General features: G+C 41.6%; 1 protein-coding gene across 2 annotated transcripts in view; it reads right to left on the bottom strand.

Annotated features, from left to right (window-relative positions):
• The window catches only part of LOC116846549 (transcription factor kayak), a 46607-nt gene that overhangs the window by 17059 nt on the left and 4220 nt on the right, over window positions 1-25328 (bottom strand). Inside the window, exon 1 of one of the 2 annotated variants that reach the window (XM_032820525.1) lies at window positions 17216-17647. The exons of the other annotated variant lie outside the window; for it this stretch is intronic. Coding sequence (XP_032676416.1) covers window positions 17216-17344 — 129 coding nt within the window. The 5' untranslated portion in view covers window positions 17345-17647. Of the gene's footprint in view, window positions 1-17215; window positions 17648-25328 lie in introns of those variants that run through there. 2 annotated transcript variants of the gene reach the window in all.

The raw sequence follows: 25328 nt of genomic DNA on the forward strand, positions 1-25328 counted from the left end.
TATATATATATATATATATATATATATATATATATATATATATATATATATATATTTGCAAGTTAAAATAAAATAAAATAAAAATAAACAATAAAAGATACAGAGAATGAGAGGTGATAATAAGACATAATAATGATTGTAATGTAATATGTGTGAATAAAGTAAATAAAGTATGAAAAATTAAAAAAAAGACATTACACTAATATTAAAAAAAAAAATGTTTTTTATATTCCGTATTAACTCTCTACCTATTTTGTAGATCACATGTTGAGTATATATTACAGTAAAAACTTGAATGGACTAAAATCGTACATTTTGCTTCATGTTTTCGTAAAAGTAAAAAAAGTCTCAAGATAATTAAACGATAAATAAAGTTAGAATAGAAAATACAGACCTAACTAATGGGAAGAAGCTTCTGTACTCTACACTGTGAGGAAAGAAATATATAAAAAATAAAAAAATAATGTAAAAATATTAGTTTTGATTTTGTTTACTTATACATTATCTAGCCTTTCGGCCCCGATTAGTTAATACGTAATGCTCCTTGAAAACACTATTTACGTCTGTTATGTGTTCGCGTTAATTTGCAAAGGTTATGCACGTGTCTTTTTCTCACAGTTCCTCTTATATATAACTTCATACGTATCTACGTGTATATCACTTGCGCACGGTAATAGTTAATGAGACTTAGACATAGTTTATTTCATCGCATCGTCCCGCAATGACTATTTCCCTTCCCCCCATCTTCCACACCCCGGAACATTATGCTCTGTCCCTATATTCCTATAGTATGTCCATGGTCGAAAGCCGTCGCCATCGCGACGTGAGCGAGTAGCCTTGGATAACAAAGAGAACCTTTATCTCCATTTTTGTCGTTTTTAGCGCTTCCGCTCGCGGGAGCCTTGGCGCGCCTCTCGTCTCTTCGACACCGAATTTCGCAATCCGCTCATTAAGCCCGTTTATAGAGATAACGAGAAACGATAAGCACATCGAGTGTGCAACACGATTTTCCACTCCATTTTGTTGCGTCACGCAACATGCGTTAAGGTATGCGAATGCCGCGCATCCAGATCTCTCGCGCGGAAAATGTCCCAGCTGATCGCTCGAGTCTCGTTTTCCACTCTATCGCGAACTCGATCGACGCGCCAACCGGAATCGCCGCAAGACGAATTTTAAGTTACAAGATGAATAATAATTTTCGCCACATGCATATGCGCATACATTACGCCGAACTGGCGCGTTTCCGCGAGTTGAAAGGACGGTTCTCTGACGTTGAACGAGTCGAACGTGTCGATGGCGGTGGCACGTCGAGAACAAAGAATGTAAACATGATAACGGGTTGCGAGTGTGTGTTCCGAATGCGTCGCAATGGCTTTCCACGTTGCACGCGCGCGTATCGAACGCGAAGCGACGCAACAGAGTACGAGGTGTGCGTAAATGCGAGAGGAACAGGGGGAGAGGAGAAGAGAGAGAAACATTGTTATTGCAGGAAGATGTACGATTTTGCACAATGTGCGATAAGAAAGGAAAAAGAAAATGAAATAAGAAAATAAATAAAATCCAATGCTTGTGGACACTAACAACACTGGTGTCTAACTCTGGACATTCAAAATTTAAATGTAAGCAGAATGCAAAATCCGATGAGATCTTGACAAGTCTCGGTCGATGACTCACGATTTCACCGGGATTATCTGGCTGCGCGTTAGTCGCAACAATTCACTGGCAAATGATAACGCGATCAAGATCAAAAAGTAAAACAAAATTGTTTTTTTTTACGTACAAAGAACGTGGAGGAAAGATTCAGTGCACATGGATATTAAAAGGAATAGAAAAACGCGGGAAAATATTTCGCAACGTCATTATGCAACCTTTCTAGTTGATCTCTCTCTCTCTCTCTCTCTCTTTCGAGCTGTTTTATCCTGCTCCGGCGGTTCGGAGCTCCGCGTGCGCTGTTTACGTGATATACAGAAAAATACAGACATGCAATGCGATTGGGATTTCCCGGAAAGCGACTGACCACGGGCTGTTGGTGTGTGGTTTCGACTTCTACATAATCGTCGGGAATGGCGTCACAAAGTTGTCGGAGGGGGACAACTGCGAGAGACGGTTTCTCGCGATATCGAACGGTCAGAATCGCGCGTTTCAACGATTTTTTCTTCCTCTCGTTCTTTCTTTCTTTTTTGTTTTGTTTCACGCGATTTCGAAAACTCGACGGGAGGGCTTTCTGCACGGATGCACGTAAGATATGCTATTATACACCGCGATTATCTAGCGTGTTGTGACGTCAATCGGCGCGACCATGTCGTCATACATGTATTTTTTGAAACAACGGTGAACGATACGGTGAAATTTCACGCCGTAGTAAGTATGGTCGCGCGACTTCGATATTTACCTACTTCCGGAAATTTGTAAGATAGCTGTGAAGTGGCCTTGAACATTTGTTATGCGTGATGTGTAGTCGGGTTGATCAATTATATTGTTAATATTCGCAAGCACCATATGACTATCTTCTAATGTTATTATAATAATGAATATTTTTTGACAAATTGAGCGTGAGATCTGCGGCTGATTTTCATAAGAAGCACACGTCAGGCCTCAATATAAGTGCGGATATTGCACACTTCTATATTTTTGCAAAATCCCCTGCGATGCAATATTCATGCCTCTTTCATAAAATATTAAGAGACCGCGTCAGCTGCTAATTTCACGGCGTTATTACGCGTGAAAAAAACGACCAAAGCAAGAGTACATCCCGCTCGTAATTTACTTGAAAAAGTGCGCTTGCATACGTGGGTAAAATTGCATGCGATAAACCGAGCCAAGTGAGCGTACAGCAATGAAAAAAATATGTTAGAAGCAACAAGGCGATAACAAAAGCCCTGAAAAATAAATAATTGTGACCTGTTATCTCTCTTCCATTTCCACTCTAACTCTTTTTTCGAGGGGATACACGGACGCAGATAGCTTTTGGGATTTCCCGACACGTCCATGGTAATTCTCCGGCGCGGCAACTACCGCGAGAGGTCGAGCGTGAACGCGAATGGCGCGGCGATTAAAAATAAATTGCCACCTGCGCGAATCACGGCGATGATCTCGAGTCGGGGATCCACTAAGGAACACGTCGCTAAATCTCCGGGACCTTCGAATCAATTCATTATCGGCGTGTCGCTAAGAGAACGACGTCGGTAGTCGTGCGCAGAAGAAACTTCTTTTCGCCGCGACCGCCTAAAATGGAAATGATTTTTCGACTCACCTCGCGTGTGGAGCGCCTCGACAACGACGGACACGGACAAACGGCCTTCGTGCTGCGCCCGTTCGTGAAACTATCGGCGGCTTCCAGTGACCTAACCCGAACTGATCGCGTTTCCTTTCACAGAAGCAAGCTCGCGCGGCACGCTCCGAGAGCCGCGCGTTTCTGACAATCGTCTTGACGTCACACACGAGCGCGAGCGCGTGCTAGGAAACGTCGGCGGGACGACCTTGCGCCGAGGAGAAGTTCGATACGCCACTTCGCCAGAGAGGAGATACTGAAAGAACGCGGACTGGCGGGAGGAGAGGCGGGAAATATAGCAGGAAAAAACGAGGCGAATTGATAGGCGAGAGAGAGAGAGAGAGAAAGAGAATTTTGCGGCGTGAACTGGCCGACGCACTACCACGTCGGACGGTAGTCGCGGTGACACTGACAGCGCTTCTGTCATCGCGCTATCGCCACATGGTCGTGCGCGCGCGGCCTCGCCACTTCGGCCGCGCTCGGGCGCGCTCGGCTGCGCTCGGCAGGACTCGGACGCGCCGCGTCGTCAGAGAGTCCTCGACCGTGCAGCGAGGCGGGTGACCGCGGAGCAAGGGGGAGTGTAGGGGATACGAGGGGGATGGCTTCATTGGAGTCTCGATGTCGCGCGCGCTCCTGGGCGACACGACGATTTGTCGGGCGAGCGCGGACGGCCGCCGATGGCTCCGCGAAACATGCGGAAAAACGACGATGTCCCACAGCCGACTAGACGGCTACTACAATGAACGGCCGACGATCAGCCAACCCGGTACGTACCCGATTGGCGCCGGTGGCGAATGAATCACGGCGCACGATGTCGTCTATCTCGACGAATCATCGTACTGAGAAATGCAAAATTGAGCGCGAGACGTTGCGTCACATACGCCGCACGCGCTACTTCCTGTGTAGGATCGGTCGGGACTTGACATTCCGCGAAGACAATTGCTTAGAAAAAGCGTCTCTGTTTCTCGGAGCGAGGCTGACTTTGGATTCTTGCATAAACGCGAGTGTTATATTCGCGGGGAAAATGTTGGAAACGCCGTATGAAGGATTTTGCGATAACAAGCTGGTGATTGCGAAACGCATGAGAACACTCCCACTTCATCGAAATATCTCGTTTGCGTCTTATTGTTAGCGAGGAGCGGATTGGAAAATGCGTTAGAACAATGCGCGGATAGAGACACGCGAGTGTGGTATTTAGTTGCAAACAGTTTGCAACAGAAATCGGCTAGGATATGAGAAGTAAAGAACTTGCTGTTTTTTATGTCAGAATCAACGGATATTAGGTCTCCATTCTGTCAGCCCCTCTTTCTCTCTTTCAGATCTCATTTAAATCATCTCGACGCAATGACTTCTTGAGACCGCGTCTAGGGCGCCTAATTGAAGTCTGGCCTTTCCTGAGCCTCGATTAACGATTATCATTGAGAACAGTGGTTCGTTGTCGGTCGCACGCCGCCCTTCCGTCATACTGACGTGACTCGGAAGCTTTATAAATATATGTACTCGATGATTGTTTAAAATGGTGTGATTATTTTCAGCGAAATGATCGAAAGCGGAGAAGAATAAAGGCTGGCAGAATTTTTGCAGGAATATTTTTTATGTATGTTATGTAAAAAAAATTTCGCATAAATTATTTTTGATATTATAGACCCTATAATATTAAGAAAAAAAAAAATATATATAATGTATTCTACCATATAATATTATGGATAAAAATATAGAGAACATAGAAGATATAGAGGAGTAGAAGAAAAAGAATACGAAACAAATATGGGTAAATTATAGTACTCTGTGTGTGAAACTGTCGATATAATTTCCCACTGTTATTTTGCACACGCAACTGTTCTTATGTACTGTAGTCTTAATTGTGTGAAACCGGGCAAAATCGAATACTTAAACGCGCAAACAGCCAGCGTCCCTTTGTCCCTTTAACTGCTACACACATTCGATCTCGTGCAGCACTCACGTAATCCCGAACAAAGTGCCTTGAACTCGGTGAGCGCTCGATAAACAGCGGGATAAGGTCGCAGAGAGTGGTTCGGCCGACTGTTTTTAGCGCCATAGCTCGAGAACAAAAGCCGGCCGGAGTACGCGATGCTGCGAAGTCACGATCGGAGGTGAACGACACGAAAGAACGGTCGCGCTCGCTCAGCGTAATTTTGGAAATTCCGCGCGGCGCGGCCTTGCCCGTGCCGACGAAATCCTGTGCCAAGATTTCTCACCATCTCGCTAGAAACGTTGCGAATCTGCTAAACGGATATATCCGTTAAATAAATTGCGGCCGAGATCTTCTCTAGGAAGCTGTTTCCCTAACTTTGCAACTCGCAGTCTATGAGCAAAGACGCCAAAGTGAAGAACATTTTGTTCGTCATTTTGGGTATTATTAAAACTACATGGGTTTTTCCAAGCCCCGCGCGCGTATTATTAATGTTACTGTTAATAATATTTATTAACGTTGATTTCATTATAATTTAGATAAAGTTATAAACGTTGATTTCATTATAATTTAGATAAAGTTACAAACTTTCGTTTTTCTCATTGATTGATACTTGCGTATGGAAGATAATGTAATCGTCTATTTCGTTGTCATGAATTCAAATCCACTAGCTGTGCTTTTAGGTATGATTCGTAGCCAACAACACTGAATTGCGCAAATCGATTCACGAGAAACTCGATGGTAAGAAGTCGGCTTTTCTAGGCGATGATTCTCGTCTCACGATCGTCTCGTGTTTTTTACAGTCGCAGGGATAATCGGCACGTAATCGATCCGTCGCGATGCAAAGATACAGAAGTCTGAAGAAACCCAATGTTTCGGTACAAGGCCGTCCGATCGACCGCTTTTCACGAAGGATAATCGATTAACACGGATTCGGTGACGCCAACGTCGCGCGACGTACAATAATTGTGTCGGTTGGCTCGTAAATCACACTATAATTATTGTAATATCCATCGTGGCGTTGAGTATCATTTTCCACGATATTCTTCGATCGTCACGATCTAATTTTCCGTATTGCCGCGATCGCGAAGGCACTGGGAATGAAAATCATCGACGGAATTGTCGGCATGATTATTGCAGCGGCGAATGGTTATGAAAAGAAGCTGAAAACGACCAAACACTTTAACGTGTTTGATTTCTATAACTATACATGAAGTAGATTTTATAGTAAAAATTACTTGAGAACTTTATAACTAAGGAATACATTGACATTTTTCAGTAACTGACTATACTCTATCACTCATCATATGTGCTATTTATATTTTAGAAATCGAAATGAGCTATTAAAAAATTTGTTTTGTTTCCAACAAAATTTACTAGCAAAATAGATCTTGCTGACAGTTTATTCCAGTATTACTACACTGTGCGAGAAAAAAATCTAAAAAAAAAAGAAATATTTATGTGATATACTAATAACATTATTTTTTACATTATTTTTACTTTAAGAAAACAATTTTTTCAAGAAAAAATATATTTTTCTAAGACATACATTGTTGCTTTTCATGGAAGCAACTATTCTATTCAAACTATCGATTTCAGTAAATATATTATTAGCACCTGCCAAATATACAAACATCTTTTATTTTCACAGATATTTTTCTTTCAGTATAGAAGCATAAAATTAAAAAAAATGTATATAAAGAAAAGAAAAAAAATAAAAATTTTATAATATTTTCTTCGTGTAGCGAATCGTTGGCACGCGTTTACAGTGTGGAAAATCATGCACGCGAGGTGATATTGGTTTCAATAGTCACGTGGCAAAATGTGTGTGTATGTATGTGAGAGAGAGAGAGAGAGAGAGAAACAGAGACTTGGAAAAACGTGATAATTATCGCGGCGTACTCAGTCGGGAATTCGTTTAGCAGGAATCCTATGAATCTTTCGTGCCATAAAGAGGCTCCGAGGAATATCCTGAGGACGACGGAGATGAGAGTGGAGTAAGGAAAAAAAAGAGAGAGAAAGAAAAGGACCTCCGACGTAGAAGGAGAAAACACTTTGAGGGCACAACGGTCCGTGAATTCCTGAGCAATGACGCAACCACGAAGGCATTTCCGACTGGTTGCACTCTTCGACAGAGAAGTTCTTCGGGGGGGTGGGAATGCCTACATAATCGCGCACATAATTCGACGAACTTCGGGGAGGTTGGCACGTCCGGCCCTTTCTCGGAGCCCGTCTGAATCGCTGACGCAAACGGGATACACCTTGATCAGGTGACGGCCCGATAAGTTATCGTGGAAATCGCTCTCACACTCAACTTTGTACTAACGTGAGGTACGCGGTATATATCGGTATTTCCGTATTCTTTTGTACTCATTACTTTATCTTCCCCTCATTCCCAACTATTCGTGCTCGATCGCTGCGTGCCTGTTTGTCTTTTCTTTTATCGTGCTGCCGCCGCCGCCTCCGCCCTCGCTCTTTTCTTATGAACCGACTTCGCTCGTGTTTCTACTCACGCGTATCGGCCTTATCGCCTTTGTCTCCCAGAAACCACCGCCCACGCATCACGTGTCGAGGTAGTCGCGGAAAATGCGTTCCAGCCAATTACGTTCCGTGACGATTTTCTCTCGCCGAGTCGCGGTCATTATTTATGCTTTATTTTTTACAGTATCTCGAGTTATATACAGGTTTGGCTCTCGGGTTTTCCAAATATGGCTAATCCATCGTCCTCCGAAAAGGATTTTAGATATGAGGTCTAATCTGCCTTTTATTGTGCTTTCTTTTATGAACATTTGCTTACATTTTCACGTAAAGATATTAAATCATAAATCTGTTTCTTTTTTTTCAGAATCGGTCATTCTAGTTTGCTCGACGCCTATTCGAGTGGCCAATAACATTCACGACGAACGAATTCTCTTTTATCGCCGGTTGCGGGTACTGAGGTCTGGCAGGCACATCGTGTTTTACTTGGAAAACTTCTCTCTACGCTCGCTAATAAATTGGACACGGTTCACGTAATTGCATCTTATCGCGAACTGGAAAGCGAACAAGTTGATGCCATTATCCGTCGCTTTCCATTTTAAGAGGACGACCATTGCACGCTAAAATCGCGGGGAAAAATCGAGGACAAATTCGAGGGAATGGGACAAACGCTTCCCAAAATTTGATAAAATATCGTGTACTTCGGTCACGCAAGATTAATATTGCGATTCTGTTGGCGCAACCGCGAGAATCGCCGGAGCGAGTATATCGTCGTGAAATTTATGGCTTCCAGAAATGCCCGTAAACACAATGGAATAATTAAGCTTCCACCGTATTGCAACTCCCTCCTACGCCGCGCGTATGTTACGACCTTTACACTAATCCATTTGACGATATCCGGACAGGTCGGCTCTTTGTGTCGCCTTCGTGGAGACTTCGTGGCCTTCGCGTGGCAGGCGCGGACAATAGTTCCACGAAATTGGATACGTTTATCCCACGCATCATAACGCACTCTTTAAAAAGGGGCCCGCAGGGTTCTATGACCTCTCGAACCTCGCGAGCGCATCGCCCCGAATAGCCGGGCCAGTTTATCATCCCATCATGCTGGAGCATGAAAAAGAGAGAAAGAGAGAGTATATGTGTGTATAAGAGTGCGCTTTGAATTATGGTCCCCGATTCACCTATTTCTCTCCCCGCGAGTGTGTTATGAACGTCAACCGATTCCCCACACGAGGACGCGACTTCTCTCAAAGGATCTGGATCTTATCTCTCCAGGCTATTCCACGGTTTTCTCCGTCGCGACGCACAAAGAAAACTCCATTAGACGGCCAATAATGGCCGGTCGTCGTTCTTAAGCGACGGATTATTATGTGAAAACGACGCGATGCGAGACCGCATTAGATATTCATTAATAAACCGCCAGCCCGAGCAGGAAGCATGACACTGAGAAAACTTGGAACGTCACATTGTGAAGAACAATGCGAGAATGCGAGATCGCGGCGCACGTTCAACGTCGGGTTAATCTTTCTTTCCTTAAAGTAAAGGTCAATTACACTTGCACGGGCCGAGATTTCGTCAATCGGCGGCAGCCGGTGACAAAATCGTTTCTCATCACGCCCATAAAAAAACCCATAAAAAAACCTGGTGTCCAGGAAGTGATGGAAGAACGGGCGAGAGAAATTATTCAAGTAGGTCGATAATTATTCACAGTATCGTTTCGTGAGCTGTACTCGTTGTACTTTAAATATTCGGAGGATTGCCGCACCGGATTTCTGACATATAACATGTGTAGCGGCAAGTTTTTTATTTGCACGGAAAAAAACCTCAGTTTGTGCAACTAAATAGGAACCAGATGAAAGACTCGCTGACGGGAAATAATATTTCTGTCACTGTGACTGAAAATATTCATCTGAGCATTCAGCTGCGCGTCAAAACTCGTTTACGATAACTGAGATCAAATGCTTAGAAATTTTCTACGAGAATCTTTCTCTGTTCCTACAAAATTCTCCATCTGGTCCCCAGGTAACGGAAAATTCAGTTATACTGACGAAGTCGCTTTTTCCGTGTAGATTGTATCACTTTTTACAAAGTTACATCAGGATAAAGATCATTTGTATTGCTCCTACCATAAAGTTAGACGCGCCGAGGTAATTGAGATATTCGGTATTAAATTTCTCATGAACGATGCGGAAAAGTATGGAACTTTAACCGCAAATGTGTTTTGCGCTGCGATAAATGTTGCGTTAAATTTCTGTCTAGCTTTAAACATATTGGTTTAAGTGAATAAACTCCTTAAAGCGGTACTCGCTCGTGCTAGGAACGGCGAGGGATACCATCGGCTAGCTTTCGCTTGACGTTATTGTAAGTTCGCGTAAGTAGATATAATCCCGAGCGTATGACGCATGAGTGCGGCTTAACGTAATCCGGCGCGTGTATGTGTGCGCGTGCGTGTGTACCGCGGTCTGGTAATAATATTATTACGTTAATCATGGACCCGCGCTGCCGTCACCACCGTCTTCCTTCCCGTCGATCCCAGGTGAATCGAGACGCAGTTAGCAGACATTATTATCGCGGCGCTTAACATAGGTGACGTATTATCGACGACCTTGCACCGCGGAAATTGATTCGCTGCGAAACCGCCAACGATAACTCGACTCGCGTGAAACACATCGGCCAGCTTTCGTTTTGTCGAATCGTATTTGTGGGATCTGTGTGATCTCCGATTTGAATGCGCAAGAATGTTTCGAAACGATACACGGAGAAAGGATGTCTAAAAAGAAAACGATATTTATTCAGTGAGTATTAATGGCTTATAGTTTTATATTTGTCACAAATATGTTAGCTGCTTACAGCTAAGATATTTACTTAAACTTAAATTCTTCTATTCACAAATAGAACAAACAGTTAATTGCTTTAATGAAAAACTAAGGTTTAGATTTTCTTATTCTAAAAATATTTTATATTGGTATAAGCAAATATATTGTTAATACCTAATGAATAAATAAATATTTTTTACTTCTTAGACATTTTTTCTTTCAGTGTATGATTTAAAAGGGTGTTCTGATTTGAAAGATTGCAGAAAAAGATATTTTTCCGAAATCCTTCATAGGGAGACGAAAAAATGGGATAATATACAAGAGAAGAGCGTTTTTATTATTTATAATAAAAATATATTTCTAAGATAAGATATTACTTATATGATAAACTTATAATAAAAATATATTTCTAAGATAAAGCTTGAAGAATATGTGAAGAGTTTGACGTTATTTGGTTTTCTCGTTTTCCTAGAAAAATTTTCGGAAAAGTATCTTTTTCTGCGATCCTTCAAACATCAGCATACTCTTTTGAAAGAAGATAGAAAATGAAATCTGAGGATTTAATGTTTCGCTTGAGAAAGAGAGAGGTTATCTCTGAACAGTATATGTTAAACGTATCGTTGAACGAAATATGAAAGTTTGAGATCTGACACTACGGAAGAAATAGTCCTATTAGAAGAATGAGAAGAAATAATCGACCGTGCGCGTTTAACGCGATACGACATTTGCAGCAGCGTCTCGGTTTACGGGCGGTACTTCGACAAGGCGATAAACTCGGCACGGGTTTCGAAAACGCAAGAAAGTCCGCGAGGCAGCCGCGAAGAGGCCTGCCGTTCGCTCCAGGCATTCTCGACCGGGGCGAAAGTGTTATGTCCATTGACGTCACTCGTACGCAAGATATCTTTCCGCAGAATCGACCTCCTTTCGAGGTCGACCACACCGGATCGCCAGTTCGCTACGCGCTGCAAAAAGTCCTCACAGCTTTGCCTTAGAAGAGATACGACGTACGCGCGCCATTTCCTCTTTCGCAATCGGCGCCGTGAAACAAATCGAGCGCACCAAGTGTGACGATCCTCGTCGGCGAGATTGGCGCGCGGAAACCCCGGAAAATCTCTTTCAGCGACTCAACTGCCACGCAATCGCGCTCTTAGTGCGCGGGAAATAAGTATCGTGGGTGTTTCAGCGAAAAAAATAAAGAAAACAAGAGTGTAATTTAAAAACTACCAACTTTGCGACGAAATGAATCGCGGAATACTTATAACGGAATGCTTCGTCGTTCGATAGCATCCTTGTTATCGCAATCACGAGACTTCCCGAATTGAAATTTCAGATTTACTCTTGACCTAAATCTTCTAACATCTGTATATTTCGAGAAATCAATATGTTCGATAGATATGAAAACTGAGGTTCTACGTCACTAAATGACGGGAAACGCGCTAAATACTACTTACAGGTTCTGAAGAGGAGCTCTCGGCAAAGCTAGCAGATTAAATGGAATCAGAAGAGATTGATAAAAACTTCACAGTATCAAAGTAGGCGTTAAGTGGAACATTGAGGTCGAAAGCAGGATGAAAATTCCGACTCGGATTTGCTCGTGTCTTTAATCGAGATTACCTCGAACTTGCCCGCGTGCTACAAGCCGTCCGGGCGATAAAGGATTAATCATTAGTAAAAATCACGCATAGCTTCTAGGGTTCAAAGAAGAAAAAAGAAGGAGAAAAAAAACTACTTCTCGCACGGTGGAGAACCTTGAGCAAGTTTTCCTCATCGACGAATGCAGCCTTCGATTTCCCGGAATGCGAAGACGAGCCTTGGCACCTCCTCGCTGATGCGTCTCTTTTTTTTGCCGGTTGATTTCGCACGTAACGTAATCGACGTGTTTACGAGAGAGTGAGAAGGAGAGGGGGGGGGAGAGAGAGAGAGAGAGATCGCGAATATAATCGCGGCGGGCGTCGCATGACGCTGTGAACGCAACAACGTGCACGCGACACGTGCGTGGATTTTCATTCATAAATCGCTGGCGCAGACTACGCGCCGTGATGACTCACATGCCCGCCCCGCCTATCACGAGACACGAAACTGAGGTAAGCGCGGCAGAATAAAAAAAAAAAAGGAGTAGCAGTAATGAACGGCCGGAAATTTCCGCAAGAAGTCGGCGCCGGCGGCGCTGCGTTCATGACGATCTGCGCTAAAAAAGATGTGTACACAGAGGATCATGTTGCTGTTTCTCACCCCGGGAAGGGAGAGGCGAACGGGCGCGTAGCTCCATCGCGTGTGCCGTCGGGATTCCCCGCAATTAGTTTTCGCGAGCACAAAAGTGCCAATACCTGAACACTGTACACAGAAAAATATTATTCTACTTTGCTAAGAAAAACGATTATTCAGTTTACTTTCCTAAGTAAATATTCTTTTTAAGAAGATATTTTGTGTTAACATTTTTTTTTAATATTTTTAAATATATTTTCCTTCAAATCTTATTTGAAGAATATTGATATAAATTTTTTATTTCAAAAATATTGTCTTGATAGTTTTAAATATACTCATCATAAATATGAAAAAAAAAACTCATTATTATTATTACTCAAGGGAAGAATTTATTTTCTTCACAAAAATGCTATAAAACTCTATTTAAGAAAAAGTTGGCTCGATCCTGTGCAGTCAACAAACCGAGTGTTTGTTTTTAATTTAATATCCTTCTTTATTGAAACACTTATACTAGGATTCAGAATTACGATATATTTGTGGATGTATTGTAATTGTGTATGCAATAAAAAAAATATACATATATATTCTAGCTTATAAAAGTTTAAATATTCATATTTGAAGATCAAAACAATAAGAATGTTCAGAGTTAGTTACCAGTGTTGTGTTAGTGTCCAGGCATGGGTGTTGTTACTTTAGCAACTTTTTTTGGATCGTGTAAGACTTTGCTTTGTCGCGAGTTCCCGACAAATGCGTGGTAATTTACTTGTATTCCGAGCTGTTACACGGAATTATACGCCAGCGCAACTTTCATACGGAAGAGATAAATAACTGGCAGACGTGGAAACGTATCAAGAAGTACCTCCTTAATGCCGGCGGCAGGATGACACCTCTTGCCTCATGACCCGTGCGTATTGCTCTCGCTAAACTTAACCCTGCTTCCAACTGAGCCTTATAATTGGCGGGTTAACGAGCGTTAACTCTTCGTTTCCTGTCAGATTTAACTGTTTTCCTTCGGTTTCTCGCGGGCAAACATTCTCCAAGAATTTATAGGTCTTTTTTCCTCTCTTACAATTTAACATACTATTGAACGCGACCGACGTTTTCTCCTATTTACATATAGATTTCCTCGACTATATCTCACGATACGATTGTTCTTTATTAATGCTTGGCGATACAGCCGGCCTCGACGAGAAAACGCGAGCTCCGAGTCTCCGTTTCAGTCTCGGAAGATATTCAACGATACTAAATAAATCCGTAAAAATAATCGATTTCTGGTGCAACGAATTTCCTTGTCACTCTTACAAGTCGGCGAATTAGTCTTTGATTACTTCACTCAGCGCTCGGACGATACGCTGAGCCGTTCCATGAGAAACAAGTGCTTTCTCTCGTTCAAGGGTTAAAGCACATTTTTTTCCTCAAAAGATAATCGGCAGCGCTTTCGAAAGTACGACAGGTCCTCTTATATAATAGATTAACATCGCCTTCGAGGAAAGATTTCGAAAATAGATCTCCGCTCGTAGAAAATGTTATTATCGTAAAAATGCGCTAGACGATAAGGATACGATCGAGAAAATACCTACGAAAATTTCAAATAAAATCTAAAATTATAGATTCGACTCCCTCTATCATACGTGGGAAGTCTGAAGAAGCAGCTATTTGTATTGTATAATCCTGATAACGCACAAATTTTAACATTTCTTGTAAATTTGTATAATCACTTTCACGTTATGTATTACGTAACACCTATTTCTTCATCAAGATAAATCTTCTGTTATGACACGGAATACAAAATGCTGCTCGAACATAAACGAATAAATCCAACGAAATATCAAATAAAATTTGTATATCTCACACTGAAAAAAATTAAAGAAAAAATGTACACATTTCCAAGACTTTTCATTTTGTTATACCATTTTCGTCAGTGTTAAGGAAAAAAAATCAGCGCGATAATATTTATTAAGTCTGTCCTGAATATTCCCGATCCGGGTAAGAGCGTGCCGCTCGACGATAAAACGAACGAACGAACGGTGCGCCTACGCCGAATCGGGATTCATAGAAATTGGAGTTGAACGAAATCGGTGGGATCGGCAGGTGAGAGTCACCTCGAGCATCCTGATGCGATAACTCGGCCGCTTCTCAGAAAATTTCAAGCGGGCACGTTATCTTACGAGCGTGACCTCGATTATTAGCTTAATTATGTAAGGCGCCCGTGTCTCTTCGCGTCTCCCACCGTCTCTGTTTTCGTGACATGTTTTCGACATGAGAAGCACGTAATTGTTAAACCAATTGTTTCGATTATGCATATTGTCCACGCTGGTGCATGGTAAGCGACGGATTATACCGTGAAAAGCCGGTTTCAATAATAAATTCAAAGAGCACAGCGACACAGATTATAAGCTGCGACTAATTACACGTATCGTTGCTACTTTTAATAAAGCTACAGAGTTAACCGTATTAATCGCGTTCATAGTCGTGACAAATGTACGTCGCACAATGGATATCAGTCCGAGGTGTAAATTGATAATTAGCTCGGAGCTTTACTGCGCTGGGAAAGAAGTACTTGAAAATAATTACTTGTGACATGTAAAGTTCACTCATTGAGAAATAAACTTTATATTTCACAACAATAAACTCTTTATATCCCACAAAGAAATTTGCAAGCACCTCTTTCTCGGTGTGAGAGTGTGACGTTAAAACTGTTTTTCCGTTGGAAAATTGAAATGTCATTCTTGCCATTCAAAACTCCGCTCTGAATGTTCATTTACGACGTATAGAGCTGTCGGCGTTTTTAATAATGGAATCTTTGTATTCTTCAACATTTTTAGAATTTTAGCACACACGTTGGCATTTTTGTACCTATCATCTGTGAATTATTCTGTGTCGATGACAACATATTATGTAATATAATTTCAATGTAATCCTGAAATACTCATTACTGTGGAGACAGCAATGTCTCTTCTTTTTTCAAGCCTTTGCCATCACGGTAAGTATTGAAAAGTCATTCTTGACGTTCGATTGCCATCCAAGTTGCGCTCCGAATTTTCCTTTAGACGTTCTCGCGTATTCGACGGCAGTAAAACGAGCTCTCTTATCGGCACATAGAACTTCGTGGCAAGGGACAAATCGATTTCCTTGTCTCCGGGTAAACACGCGTTTTCACTTACACGCACGGCTGAGCGTCGCCCATCGGTATCATCGCTAACAATACGCCACGTTTATCTAATCAGCGTGTTATTTTTGTCGGTGCTTGGGCGTAGATTGTCTCGCAGCCGGTGCCTAACGCACACACGCACGGCAGGGAAATCGTTCACGTTAATGACGTTTTAAACCGTTCGCCGAACTAACTACCAGCACGAGTCGCGCGTTTCAGATAACGACATTCGGGGAAATCGCGACGTGGTCGTCCGGACGATCTTAAGCGCGGCTGAAGTTTCGGTGTACAATCATAAGAGCCGGGGAGTATTATCGATCCAACCTTGAACCGTGACACCTGCATGAGGCAGGCGTAATTGATGATTCCACTCACGTTAAAAAGTGGATCGTGTTTTCCGCTTGCGCGCATCATGTTAATCCCTGCACTTCGATACCGTCGCGAATCCTTTCTTTTTTGGACACTATCGTGTCCAAAACTTTTGAATTCTTCCAAAACTGTGATGGCCAGGATTTGAAAGAAGAAGAGACTAAAAGAAATTGCTGCTTTCACAGCAATGGATTTAAGTATTAATGGAGTAATGCATTTAAGGATTACGTTTGAAATTATATTACATAATATGTTCTCACCGATACAAAATTAGAATAATTCACAGATAATGCGTGCAAAGAGACGCCAAAGTGCTAAAGCCTGATCTACAATATGCTCTCTGCGTTCGGTTTCTTGTCTTCTGTCTTTTTCTGGCTTAAAGCTCAATCTATAAGTGTTTTTTGCTTCCTGCTACTTTCTCTTTATCTTTTCTGACTTAAATCTTAAGCTTTAGGCCAGAAAATGATAAAAAAAACAAGAAATAGAACGCAAAGAGCACATTGCAGATTAAGTTTAAAACTTAAGGCTTGAGTCAGAAAAAGATAAAGAGAAAGAAGCAGGAAGCAAATAACACATTATAGATCAAGTTTAAAACTTAATTAAAACGCTGAAAACATTGAAGAATTTACACGAAGGCTCCGTTATATATTTAAAAATACCGAAGGTTCTATACGGAACTAACGTGACATAATGAAAGATTCAAACGTTGTGAATGTGTCGATTAACATGTCAATTTCCTGCGACTCAAATACACTCCGCGTTGCGGAAAAAATATATCGCACAGATATTAGAATAAAATATTAATATCAACTCTCCTGTGTTTTATTCGCGATGGACTCTCTCGTCAACTCGGTCAAATCAAATTTTCACAAGGAACGAAAATCCACTCGTATGTTGCGTGTACTCGACTGTTGTCCGAGCGCGAAAACGACGAGATTTCCCACTCCAAATCGAATTTTACCGCGCGATCGATAGAACATGCTTGCGCTTACCATGGCCTTCTCATCTTTCGTGAACCACTCGTCCATGTTCGTAGTCGACGGATACATGGAGAACGCCGTGTAGGTGTGATCCTCGGCGAAGTTCTCGTAATAGCAGGTGCTGGGCACACGTTGCGTCATTTCTGGGCACACGTTGCGTGATCTTGCGTTTCGGTAATTTCACTCAGAATCTACGATGTTCAGATCTTCTCTTATCTCACCCGACGACTCGACACTCGAGAGATTTGCTCAGGATCAGCGGGAACGTAGAAGAACGAAAAGAGAAAACCGTGCGCGGTGCTTTCAACTACGGAGAATCGTCCTGACTCGAGAACGGCACGCTCAGCACTGTCACAGAGCGCGGCACGAACGCTAGCTAATCACTCGCTCTTATCGTTGGCGTCGCGCGTGCTTAGCGTATCTCAACTGAACCCGCCAACGTGACCGGGGAAACTATATAGAAAGACAGCCGCGCCACTGCTCGCCCCCCACCACGTGGCGCGCTCCGCGTGACGTCAGCGCCATCTTGATTGCTGATTCGTGCGATAGCGGGCGTCCAATCAACGCGACCCCGCGCGCGTTCCGTCGTCGCACTGACAACAGCGACTTCACGGAATCGAGGAGCGCACGTGAAGCAGAAGCGGACCCCCTTTTCCAGGTAGAGCGATCGCTCGCGCTAACTTGCATAATCTGATATAAATCGATCCCTACAGCAGCGGCGGCGGCGACGACAGCGGCTACCATCGTCGACGAGGGGGAGACTACGCTGCGATCGGGGGGGAGTTTTCGTCGGCGCGCCGGAAGCGCGCAAATTGCGATCCTCGGCCTCCAGGATGTGCACCGAAGTTAGCGAAATTGGTTGAATCGATGCTCGGCCGCGAGGGTGATTGGAAGTTTAAGGTCTCTCGACGGCTCGAAGGGAACCGGGCATTAGGGTCGATCGAGTTTTATAGTTTCTAACGGCCGAGGAGGCCCGATTTCATGGTCGGGATTGCTGTTGCCAGAAAAAAATTCATTTGCCGAAACACAGTGCACAGTGGATTGCGAAACGGTTTAGACGCAATGCAGTTGGCTGCTCACCAACTGTCAAAATTGAAAGTCATTAACGGGCTTGCTCGTTAATTGCATTGGCTCGTTAATTGGCCGTAGTTATGCAAGAATAATCCAGTTTACATGAAGTTTCGAGAAAAATAAAAACGAAAATTTGATGTATAATTAAAAAAAAATTTAGATAACACTGAGGTTCTTCGCAATCGTTCAAAAAGTCAATCTTTTTCTCTTTAAGGGTATTCATTGACAAGCTTCAAAAATAGATGAAAAAGACGTGACCATTAAAAAATAGCGCAAAACTTGTAAGAAATATAAATTGTTTTTAATTAATTTTAGGCACCTATATGATTTGAATCTTTTTTGTTTTGCGTAGAAAGACGTATAGACTACTTATTGGTAAAAAACGAAAGTATCACAATTTTGTGGGTTGAATCATTCTTGCAAAACTGTGGCTAATTATTATTTCATGTTCTTAATTATATTATTAATTACATCATTATTATATAAGTTTGTAGGTAATGTTTTTCAATTTTGGCAGTTTGGTAAGCTCCCAACTTTACCAAACCGTTTTGTAGTGCACTGACCAGGCTTCGCTGCTGGTCACAAATACAATCACAGATATACACAGCTTTTTGCACGAAAAATGTGATGCGCTGGCACGCAAAAGGCCAAAGACGCTGTAACAAATCATTAATTGTAAACGAATCTGGTACAGCTGTACTAAAATTGGCGACATTGGTCGGGATATAAAATTTCGTTGATCATCCTCTCGCTCGTTTGGTGCACGTGTCACGATGCAGCACTCGACGTCAAGCGGCTAATTACGCAGACGAGCAACAATGACTCACTGATGCTGACAGCAATTTTTAAAATAGGCGTGCGAACGTCGCGTACCGCAGAAACCGTCTTCAACAATAACGTTACCAGCGGGCACGTGCTCAGCCGCTTCTCCTCTCTCTTTTTTTTCTTTGTTCTGTAGCGCGTTTCGCGACCGCAAATTGCATTCGCATCCTCGCGTGTAACGAACTATCGCGAAACTGCTCGAAAAACGGCGCGGTCGCGGTTTCTATCGCGCGGTTGCACGGCAGAATGCGATTTAATTTACCTGCTGTTTGCGCGCGATCCTCGCCGGGGATATTTGCCCGGCGAATTATACACTTCCGTTTTTAAAATCATAAGAACGGAAGAAAGAACGGCGGGACTAGAGGGGGACGCAGGGGCACGGACGAGAAATTATTTATCCCAGGGCAACATATAGCCCGGATCTGTTTATGCAACAAGCAAGTGCTCTTATTCGCTGCAACACAACCGAGGAACGCCTGGTGTTTGCGACGCACTCAAAACAACCGGAGAGTGCTACGTATATTCGACGAATTGTTGATTTAATTATCATCCTGAGAAATGCGAGATTGCTCGCAGGATAATAACGGCGATAATCGTCATATGTATTCGTCGCGAGATACGTTTTATCCGTTTGACTTCCAACGTGATGTTATTCGATGGCTGTGGCAGAAAATTTTGCCAAACTGAAGAAAATACTGGAAAATTTATTTATGGGATATCAATTTCATTTCTGTGAATAAACTTCCCCGATGGACTGATGTATGTGAACTGTACAGCAACTTTCAGCACATTAAATCACGAAATTCAGCAATATTGAATCCTTTACGACTGATTATATATATTATATTGCACTTATATTTATCATAGAACGATGAAATAGAAATATAATATATCTATATAGAACGACGAAATATATCTATCATAGAACGATGAAATAAAAATAGAAATACGAAATAGAAATGCGAAATAGAAATACGAAAAAAGAACGATCAAAATTTGTCCCAATCAAATTGTCATGTTGAATGTAATATGAAAATCTGAGCGCAACTTTTAGTAAATTTGTTGTGTCGCATCAATGTAACAAAATATTTATATTATTGCATAATATAAATTTAATAATTAATTCAATATTCTGTATATTTATACTTCCTAAATGGAAACAAAGGAATCGTAAAATTTCTATCACCCATTATCTTATGTCATGATAATCACGAAAGTTTGGGTTTATATTCCACAAATAAATTCTCAAATATTTCTCTCAGTGCATTGACCGACTTTCCCCAGAGAGAATATTGCTGAACTTTTGAATCAAAAGACAAAAAACTGTCCCGATCGATGGTACGGGTAGTTCGAATGTAGGTTTAACTAATGAACCTTGCGATACTCAGTCTAATTGACCTTAACGAACAATAGCGTCGTGAAAGATCTCAGTCGACCTACTTACTGTGGTTATACAAATCGTTTCACTTTTCCTAATTGTGTCTTAATTGCCCGCCTAACGATCATCGCGCCGCCGCAGTAGACTCGAAATTTGGCTTAGATTGCGCCACGACGTATAGCACGTTAGTATTAAAGATTTCTATTAGAGATAGACATTTTAGAGATTAATATTAGAGATAGAGGTATTTTATCTTTAGAAATTTATCAAAATATCCTCAAATTCGTTCCATTTGAAGTATCAACGAATTTGTGTTGTTGATACATCAACGATGTATCAAATTTATTTTAGACTATTATATGAGAAGAAAATTGACTTCAGATTTCTTTGTTCACTTTCATATGCGATTCTCAAATAGAAAACTACTCGACAGAGATAATTCATTTAATTCGATCTTTTAATTGTATTTATCATTTATCGGAGTGTATTTATCATTTAACACGTACACAAACATGCATATATCACCGATTATGACGTTATAATAAGTATGATGATATATTAATGTTATTACATGTTCGTTATTGAGACATGCACCGTGCGGGCTCTCGTTTGTCGGATCGTTTTGTGGGCCGGAAAGTTCATTGTCTCCGAGCGACTTGACGAGGAGGGACGCGCCTTAACGAGCACAACGGGGTAACGAGAACGAAGATTCGCGGACACCAAAGCTTTGTCCACACGACAAAGAGACATTTTAATGAGGCGGTAGGGTGCAGCTTGCGCCGCGGCTAAGGCACGCTCGCGCCTCGTGTCGCGTTGCATGTGCACGGCATAACAAACGAAGCCGAAATTTGTGCACGGGAAAAGGCGGAAGTTTTAATCGACTACCACAGCCGGGAAAGTACCGCCGACATTTTCGATATCCGCGCGAACAATGGCGAATAAATTACGCGGTTGGGACACCATGAATCAGCCGGTTTCTTTGTGCGGCGCGCGCGTCGACTCCACTTCGAGTACTAATCACGAGGAAAAATGTACAGTTGGATTTTCGTGACACCGCGCGCGTTCATCCACTGAATATCATTCGAGAAATCTCGAGATCAGAATGCTTTTGTTACTTCTCAGAATGGAAAAAAAAGAAGAATGACACTTCTGCCTGCATTCGTTGAAACCGTGATCACGTAACTTCCTCGCGAAGGAACGACAGGTGAGATAAGTGGAAAGGTTCATTGATGAGCGGCTAATTGACTTTTGAGATCAAATATTATTCTCAAATCCTTTGTTTACGCGTTAAATTATCCTTTCGTGAGATAAATACAAGTAGAAGAAAGTAACGTGTCTCGTTAATATAGAGAATAATCTATTAATTTCTAGATCTTTTTTTAACTCTGTCGATGACGCAGTCTGAAAATTACTCTAGAAAAGAGACATTTTTCCGAGAAAGATATCTTCATTCTCCCAGGAAAACAACGAGATATATATATTCTCACATGATTATATATATTTTTTTTCATGTAAAAAATAAAATAAAATTTAATAGGAAAAAATTACACCACTCTTTCTCTTTTTCAAACGATTGCTTTCCAATTCATTCGTGCGATAAATACTTTCCTATCCAAAACAATAGATACCAGTATTTATTGCGTAAGTATAATTCATTAACAGACAATAACAGGTAGTTTAAGAATCATAGTGGTTAGAGTTACCAATGGATTCTAACGGCACTCGTCGTTTCGTAATCGATCAGCTGCACGATGCTATATCCTGGCGGTCTAAACAGCCAGATGCATTTTCGTTCTGAACCGGTGTGTAGATATTATTTGCATTTTATCGGTCGATTTCTCTGTACGAACCCTACCATTAATGGAAGGAGAGATAATTAGGTGACAACAGCTGCCTCGGGAATCGCTATCCGACGTGAGCGTTACTGCGCAGCACTCCCGTACGATTCGTGTCGCGTGCGCCGAGTGCGTGTGCGTGTTATATGCGTGCGTGCTCACTGCACGCGTGTTTTTAAATGGTCACGGCGGCGGCTCTTTGTAAAACAGCTGTTGGAGGTAGCTCCGAAGCCGCACGCCAAGCGAAATGCTAGATCAATACCACCGCCGCCCTGTTTACACGTGGGGGATATATACACGGTGTGGCAGAATCGAAGTATCTCTCGATTATCTCTCCTTTTAATAGCGTATACAATACGTGGAGTAAGCTTGGTGTAAGAAGTACAAGTAAAAAATAAAAATAATTTATCTCGTTTTATATGTCTATACTCCGGTTTCTTAACACCGAAAATTTTTCTGTCAAATAAATATTTCCAATGTAAAGAAGCTAGATTTTAGATTATATTTAAGTGAAATAAATTAGTTTTATTTTTTATTCCTACTCTTACTTCATACACGAAGCTTACTTTACATATTGTAGACAAGCCTTCAGATTTGGGATTTTTCCACGCCCAGAGAGAGACTTTCATTCTTTGCAATTTTTCGAATTGAGAACTCGGACGCAACGGACAACAAAGCCACAACTTAAAATCTTGAAACAAAGCTGGTTTCTTGAAAATCGGGCGACGAGCGATGTTGCATTATTCAATTATATTACGTTTGTACTTCAATTCACGAGGATGTTCAGCTTAGTTGGCGTACTATAGAAAGGGTTTGGGCATTTGTACCTACAAGTCTCGAATTCGGGTTTCACGAGAAATAACAGTATTTGCTGCTAACCGAGGGACACCCTGTATGAAGGGGAAGACTCGCTAGCATCAACCCCTGTTGATGTCGTGGAGATATTGTCCCTCACGACGAAGAGAATTTTCTGCTTCCTGTCTGGATCTATAAATACGCGTGTCACGACGACGAATAAACCACGACGCGAATAGAGACTCGGATATTGTTATTATTAAATAAGTATACGTTTAGCAATGATAGTACAATTGCGATAGCGTAAATCGTAGAATTGCGATAACTGCAACATATCAGACATATCAATGATCACGAACGCGGAGAGAGAAGGAAAAGGAGAAACAGAAAAAAGAAATGTGTCAACAATTTTTCCTATGTCAGCTCCTGAATTGAGCGTCCTGAATTTCGCGGAAATGTAATTTGCGTGGCTCGGTTGCTAGCTATTAGAATTCTCCTCGAGAAATGATATCAAAATATCCTGCTCAGCACGTATGAATAAGTAATGTATCGTACTCGACGTATCATAGAAGTGTCTGAATAGAAGTGTGACTACAAACGTATCGAGTTCCCTACGTGTTTAAACAATCAAATGCACTCGATGAATGCTTTTTAAGGATTCGACCGTTCGCACGTTCTCAGACGATCGAGAGGAGCGCAAACAATTCGTTCGCTCAAGATCAAAGTCGCGCACGCTCACAACGAGATTAATCGCCGAGCCGCACCGCGTGGATGACTCGTCATTTATGAACCGATATGATATACGCGGACGAGCCGCGCTAGGAGCGGCCGGCTGACGACGATTCGCGTTCGAAAGTTCGCGCGGAGTCTCGCCCAAGTGAGCGCAAACACTCGACGCGAGTTTAGAGATTATTGATCTCTCTGCGGATCGGTGAATGGAGGCGCGGTGTAGTACGTGCGATAACGCCCGATTGGATCGTTCCGCAGTGACTCGAAGTTTTATTGGCGGCACGCGTCTGCGTGCGGCATGCGCCTTAAATGGACGCCTATTCAGAACCGGAATGAAAGTTGTTACTTTTTACCTATGCACACGCGGAGGCGTTTGGTTTACCCGTGGCCCGTGTACATGGCTCGGGACTGCTCTATTAAAATGTGTGGCTTGATTATGTACCTACCGATCAGTATCGGGCATTAGCCGATGAAATTTTTCTTGGAAATAACCAAGTTATTTTTATATTCTTGCGTTGTTAATAACAAAAAAAGTGGAAAATAAATTATCCAAATTAATCAATCGTCACATACAGGGTGTCTCAGACATCCATGATGACCTTTTGTGAGAACGTAGAACGGATTGAAATAAGCAAGAAAGTCCATGCCGTTATATATATGTAATCGTAATATATATGTAATCACACAAATAATTTAATCGGTTGATTAAATTAAATATCAATCAATGTATATCAAAGTAATATTAGTGTATATAAAATAAGCATCAAAGTTTAATTAGTAAATAATTTTTAAGTTTTGATACAATCGATTATACAATGAATTTCATCGGTCGATGAAATTATTCTTGTGATTTTATATAGGGTGTCTCAGACCTCTATGATGACTTTTTGTGAGAACGTAGAACGGATTGAGATGAGCAAGAAAGTCCTGTCCCGTTTTGCGATATTCGCAATAATAGTCGAGATATTAATTAAAAAAAGATTGGTGAATGATCACGCGCGATATGGTAGATGAGCTGCAGTGGCGCCGTCTGCCGTTGTATACTTATACATTAAGTCAAACTGAACAAAAAATTCTTTATCATTTTGTAAATGACCACATAAATTTTTAGATCTTAATTAAAGAAAATTTGTGCGTTATACAATCATATAACAATTTTCTTCAATCATGTAACAATTTTCTTTAATATTTAAAAATCTATGTGGTCATTTGCAAAATGATAGAGGACTTTTTGTTCAGTTTGACTTAATGTATAATATATATTAGGACCTTAACTTAGTTTCCGCCCGCAAATGTTAGATGGCAATGCAAACAGTTCTAGTAGTCATTACTAACGAAACAGGTAGTTTGTGATTAATTTCGACATTTCTCGATAACATTCAGTCAGCATACACAATTATTTTCCTAAACAACAATTTCTTTTGCTTTGTGAAAAATGGAACGCGATAAAGTGTTTTTTCGACATGTGCTTTTGCACTATTTTGATTTGAAAAAA

The sequence above is a fragment of the Odontomachus brunneus genome, unplaced genomic scaffold (assembly GCF_010583005.1).
Source record: "Odontomachus brunneus isolate Ranch 3 - 2012 unplaced genomic scaffold, Obru_v1 Obru_scaffold_065, whole genome shotgun sequence".
Classification (NCBI taxonomy): Eukaryota; Metazoa; Arthropoda; class Insecta; order Hymenoptera; family Formicidae; genus Odontomachus; species Odontomachus brunneus.